At 37.3% G+C, this 6,000-nt stretch overlaps 1 protein-coding gene across 1 annotated transcript in view; it reads right to left on the bottom strand.

Moving 5' to 3' along the window:
- Positions 1-1,896: 1,896 nt before the first annotated feature.
- hsf4 (heat shock transcription factor 4) overlaps positions 1,897-6,000 on the bottom strand; it is a 48,527-nt gene continuing 44,423 nt past the window's right edge. The window contains exons 12-13 of the mRNA XM_061969286.1: positions 5,253-5,350; positions 1,897-2,383 (exon numbers count right to left, since the gene is read on the bottom strand). Of these exons, the coding sequence (XP_061825270.1) occupies positions 5,291-5,350 (60 nt within the window). The 3' untranslated portion in view covers positions 1,897-2,383; positions 5,253-5,290. The remainder of the gene's footprint in view (positions 2,384-5,252; positions 5,351-6,000) is intronic.

The following is a 6,000-nucleotide window of genomic DNA, read 5'->3' as shown; positions in this document are numbered from 1 at the left end:
TAGCATACTCATCCCGCGGGCCGGATAAAACCTGTTGGCGGGCCTGATCCGGCCCTCGGGCCGTACGTTTGACACCCCTGCGTTAGATATAAACCTCCCACAGCCCACTGTTACGCGCGCCACATGTAGGCCCCAGTCCACATTTTCATTTACTTATTACTTATAGGCTCGCAGGTTTCTTTCCTGCTCCACCTCCAGGTTTTAGCTACTGGGCACCGCCCGGCTGCCCAATTAGAACCTACATAAGCAATAAGGGAAATAATCAGTCGATTATTTGGGGCGTATGTGCACTGCATGTAACACCTATGTACAAACCCCAAAACCAGTGAAGTTGGCACGTTGTGTAAATCGTAAATAAAAACAGAATACAATGATTTGCAAATCCTTTTCAACCTATATTCAATTGAATAGACTGCAAAGACAAGACACTTAACGTTCGAACTGGTAAACTTTGTTATTTTTTGCAATATTAGCTCATTTTGAATTTGATGGCTGCAACATGTTTCAAAAAAGCTGGCACGAGTGGTAAAAAAACTGAGAAAGGAGAGGAATGCTCATCAAACAATTATTTGGAACATCCCACAGGTGAACAGGCTAATTGGGAACAGGTGGGTGCCATGATTGGGCATAAAAGCAGCTTCCATGAAATGCTCAGTCATTCACAAACAAGGATGGGGCGAGGGTCACCACTTTGTGAACAAATGCATGAGCAAATTGCCCAACAGTTTAAGAACATTCCTCAACCAGCTTTTGCAAGGAATTTAGGGATTTCACCATCTACGGTCCAAACTATCATCAAAAAGTTCAGAGAATCTGGAGAAATCACTGCACGTAACATTGAATGCCGTTGGATCACTCAGGTGGTACTGCATCAAAAACTGACACCAGTGTGTAAAGGATATCACCACATGGGCTCAGGAACACTTCAGAAAACCACTGTAAGTAACTACAGTTCGTCGCTACATCTGTAAGTGAAAGTTAAAACTCTACTATGCAAAGGGAAAACCATTTATCAACAACACCAAGAAACACCGCCGGCTTCCACTTTGCATCAGTCCATCTAGGATGGACTGATGCAAAGTGGAAAAGTGTTCTGTGGTCTGACGAGTCTACATTTCAAATTGTTTTTGGAAACTGTTGACGTTGTGTCCTACGGAACAAAGAGGAAATGAACCATCCGGATTGTTATAGGCGCAAAGCCAGCATCTGTGATGGTATGGGGGTGTATTAGTGCCCAAGGCATGGTTAGATTACACATCTGTGAAGGCACCATTAATGCTGAAAGGTACATACAGGTTTTGGAGCAACATATGTTGCCATCCAAGCAAAGTTATCATGGACGCCCCTGCTTATTTCAGCAAGACAATGCCAAGCCACATGTTACAACAGTGTGGCTTCATAGTAAAAGAATGCGGTTCCTAGTAGTCCAGACATGTCTCCCATTGAAAATGTGTGGCGCATTATGAAGCCTAAAATACCACAATGGAGACCCCGGACTGTTGAACAACTTAAGCTGTACAGGCAAGAATGGGAAAGAATTCCACCTGAGAAGCTTAAAAAATTAGTCTCCTCAGTTCCCAAATATTTACTGAGGGTTGTTAAAAGGAAAGGCCATGTAACACAGTGGTAAAAATGCCCCTGTGCTAACTTTTTTTTAACTGTGTTGTTGCCATTATATTCTAAGTTAATGATTATGTGCAAAAATATATTAAGTTTCTCAGTTTGAACATTAAATATCTTGTCTTTGCAGTCTATTCAATTGAATATAAGTTGAAAGGGATTTGCAAATCATTGTATTTTGTTTTTATTTACGATTTACACAACATGCCAACTTCACTGGTTTTGGGTTTTGTATAATTAGGTTTCTCAATGTATTTTCTAGTGGCTTGATTCCATATTTTCATAGTAGAATCCTCTAAGTTACTAAAGGCCAACTTACCCTCAATAAATCTTAACACCTAAAATAATTCTCAACTTAAGTGTCAACATTTTCTTCTCTTACATACAAAACATTACACCCACTCTCTTTGCACACACACCCGGATATTTGTTCACAGTATTGTGTGTTAAATAATAAAAATGTTCACTTGTGTACAATTGCAATAAGTTAAATCTCAGAGTAACAAGTCACTTCCACCAGCAGGACTTCTCTCTCAAAGAAAGACTAAAGTGCTCAAGCCCGGCGTGCAGAGTGTGCACTTACTATAAATGAGAGTCGTTATATACCTGTTCCAGTTAATATAAGGAAAATAAATACATAATCTGCACAAAGATGTTCATTTTTGCATTTTGTCAATACGATTATGCGAATAAGGCAAAAAAATAAATAGCCTGACATGGCTGGAGAATCAAAGTCATGTAGGGTTCGAGGATGTGTTGTGGCCTGAAGAAAGAAATACAAAAAGTGGTAAATTAGGGCCAAAGTTTTGTACTTGAAAAAATACACTTTGAAACTGAAAAATCAAGTTTTGATGTTGAACTTTTAAAAATATATCAGTGTATCACTTTTATATATTTTGACATTTGAGCTTTTTTTTTTTCAGATTGAAATCTTTTTTTTCCCTCAGATTCCGATTTCTGAGAGGGGTTTGGAATCATTAGACAGCTTAGGAAAAGTAAAGGGACTATCTGATCCTACCCTATTGCTCAATATATATTTTTTCTGCAAAATAACAAAACGAGCTTTGCTTTTTTCCCATTAGAGGTTGCCGTAGTGAGACAATAGCATTGTTTAGCTACATTTTTACAGTATGGGTAGTTACTTCTTGATCAGGTACTGAACCCGCGCCCTCTGCCACAAAAGGTAGGACCATGAACCATTACACTTCCACGGATTAACTGAAGAGTTGGTGAATCCTGCCTTGTTATTCTTTTAATGGTGACAGAACAGAATAGGGCTGGAAATATGTTTGCTCTAAAATGTCATTCATTTATTATATTGACATTTACAAACTGTTTTCGATTCTGTCTGTAATAGGGGACAGTTTTTGCCCAGTACGGGACTCATACTTTTGTTTTTAAATACGACAATTCTGTTTTTTCAAGAGACTCTGCCTATAGAATAGAAGGAATAGTCAGACTTTACTCGATACTGTTTTTTAACAGTACCGACTTTCAATACAAATGTGTTTCAAATGGGTTGAGGAATGTTATTGTTTAGAAAATAGAAAATCCAAGTTTTGTATTTAACATTTAACACTGAGTTTAGCTGTCTAGTTGTCTTGTTTTCTCACACTTGTGTGTCTCATTTGCAAGTACTGTACTGTATCATATAATAGACTTTGCATGCAGTTATAATTTCAAGACGTTAAATGGCAGTAGTGTATAAACTATGGTGTGTTGCCATAGCTACAAAGTTGTATTTGCCATTAAGTTTTTTCTTTTGTCGAGTCCTATAAAATGTTAATACGCCAAGTTTTGTACTTAGTACACCCCTTTTTCTTGCTTTGTTGGCATGGAAAATTTTAACATTAGCATAATCTAGTGCTTGACTCACAGTTATTATTATCGAGGTATTTTTTAATGTGCTCAAAAAGTACCTTTACGCACAAGTTATTTATATTTTTGATAGCGGAAATAAATACATACACCTTTAGAAAAAACAACTAGTTTGCATGCATTGTGTTACTTATGCTTCACTGATAGTGTTGTAGTCTTAGTATTGTATCTGTTTGGCTATGTTTTTATTGTTATGAATATTGGTTTGTACTGTACCACTTTTTAAAATGAAAAGTGCGTGACGAATAAAACTTCCTATTATTATTAATTATTTCTGGCGAGAGTTGTGGCGTCCTAATCTCTGTTCAGCGGTTTTTGAACGCACTGTAAAAACGAACAACACCACTTTCTTGTATTCCTTAGAGCAGTGGTTCTCAAATGGGGGTACGCGTACCCCTGGGGGTACTTGAAGGTATGCCAAGGGGTACGTGAGATTTTTTTTAAATATTCTAAAAATAGCAACAATTCAAAAATCCTTTATAAATATAAATAAAAACATATCTTTTTTTCAAAATAGTTCAAGAAAGACCACTACAAATGAGCAATATTTTGCACTGTTATACAATTTAATACATCAGAAACTGATGACATAGTGCTGTATTTTACTTCTTTATCTCTTTTTTTCAACCAAAAATGCTTTGCTCTGATTAGGGGGTACTTGAATTTAAAAAAAAATCACAGGGTGTACATCACTGAAAAAAGGTCGATAACCACTGCCTTAGAGTATAGAATGATCAACCTGTTCTAAGAGAGCAAAGCTTGTAAGTTCAACGTGCACATTTGAATAGCTTAGTTGCTCAAAAAAGTTGACATTTGGGTACGTCGTTTCTTAATAGGGAAATACATTAATGCCTCTTGTTTTCATGTTAGAATTTAAGCTAGCGAGCTAGTACCAGTCAGTCCAAGAGTTTATCAAAGTTATCAATCATGTTTTTTCAAATACCTTAATTTAAAATGGCAAAATTAACCATTAGGATTTTTACTGCAGTTATCATTATTACTGTTTGCTGTTACATCCCTCCATGCAACAAAGGTATCGAAACATGGCACTGTTTGATTTCACATGAATCAGTACCCGTTAATACCGACAGACTTCGGTCGGTACCTATAAATGTACCAAATTCGATATCCATCCCTAGCGTCCACGAAACAACTTAGGCGCAATTTAATTAAGGCTTATGCTCAGTTAGCCTTGTATAGGAGAAACTTTTAAATAACTGTCCAATGTAGTAACCACTATGAATGAAAGTTTGCTTATAGTTCCCACCAATACTGAATAATCCTCTATGATTGAAGACATCAGCAACATGCACCAAGGTCAGCCAGTATTTGTAGTATTCACTATGGATATTTGCTAATTGTAATGCTTTTGGTATTAAAGCATTTAAATAACAAAACATTCAAGTGTGGATTCTTACCTTCACTAGCTCATTGTTGTTTGAAATTATTTCCAATGTGCTTTTATTGTTGTACTTGTCTTAATCATTTTGTATGAGTTTTACAATTTTCTCAACTTTTTTTTAAAGCCTAACCAGGGACGAGGGTTGCAAATTAGCCTGTAGCTAGAAGTCTTATGTACTTTGACATCGGTTACCTTACCAGTGGGTAGCAATGTTTAATTGTACTGTCCCTGTCAAATATATACACAAATTAAATAAACAAATAAATAAAAATAAATAAATGAGAGATTTATTTTACTCAATGATGTATTGAAACTCTTGCAATATTGACATTGAGACGAACAACATTGTTACCTTCCATATCAAAAAGAACTTCCCAATCTTCAGACTGATCATTGTTTCTCACAGGCAGGAGCTTGAAAAGCCTCCGGTTCTTGGTTTGGGAGCACATACTGCAAAGTAACATATGCACCGTCATGCAGGCAACTTTAATGATCAACTAAAAATAGAAACATTGACTTTGGAGCTGAAGGAAATCGACAAAGTCTACCTTTGCGTGGCTAGTTGTATTAGAACAGAGGTCTCCAACCCGTCGCTCCCAAGCTACCAGTAGCTCGCCACAGGGTTATCGAAATGCGAGGGGATTTATTATGCATAGCTATCTAAGACAGCTGCTATACGTTGGCTGAACGATCAAGTTTTTTGAACGGCTTTTTTACGTGAACAACAAGTAGGCTACTAACTCACAGAATAGTTTTTAGATAGGAATCGGTTCTCATAGTTCACTCGATCCCTGCTCAAAAAGCTTTTGTTCGTGAATGTCACATCTCTGAACAAACAACTTGTGTTTTCAGCATGTAATTACAATCCTTGTTTCAACATCATCGATGAAAAATAACATACATGAGAAGTGTACACTCCTCTCTGAGCTGCCACCTTAACGTGGTAGAGGAGTTTGCGTGTCCCAATGATCCTAGGAGCTATGTTGTCCGGGGGCTTTATGCCCCCTGGTAGGGTCTCCCAAGACAAACTGGTCCTAGGTGAGGGATCAGACAAAGAGCAGCTCGAAGACCTCCATGAATAATAAAAAACAAGGACCCAG

The sequence above is a fragment of the Nerophis lumbriciformis genome, linkage group LG10 (assembly GCF_033978685.3).
Source record: "Nerophis lumbriciformis linkage group LG10, RoL_Nlum_v2.1, whole genome shotgun sequence".
Taxonomy (NCBI): domain Eukaryota; kingdom Metazoa; phylum Chordata; class Actinopteri; order Syngnathiformes; family Syngnathidae; genus Nerophis; species Nerophis lumbriciformis.
This window is presented reverse-complemented; position numbering and strand designations above follow the sequence as displayed.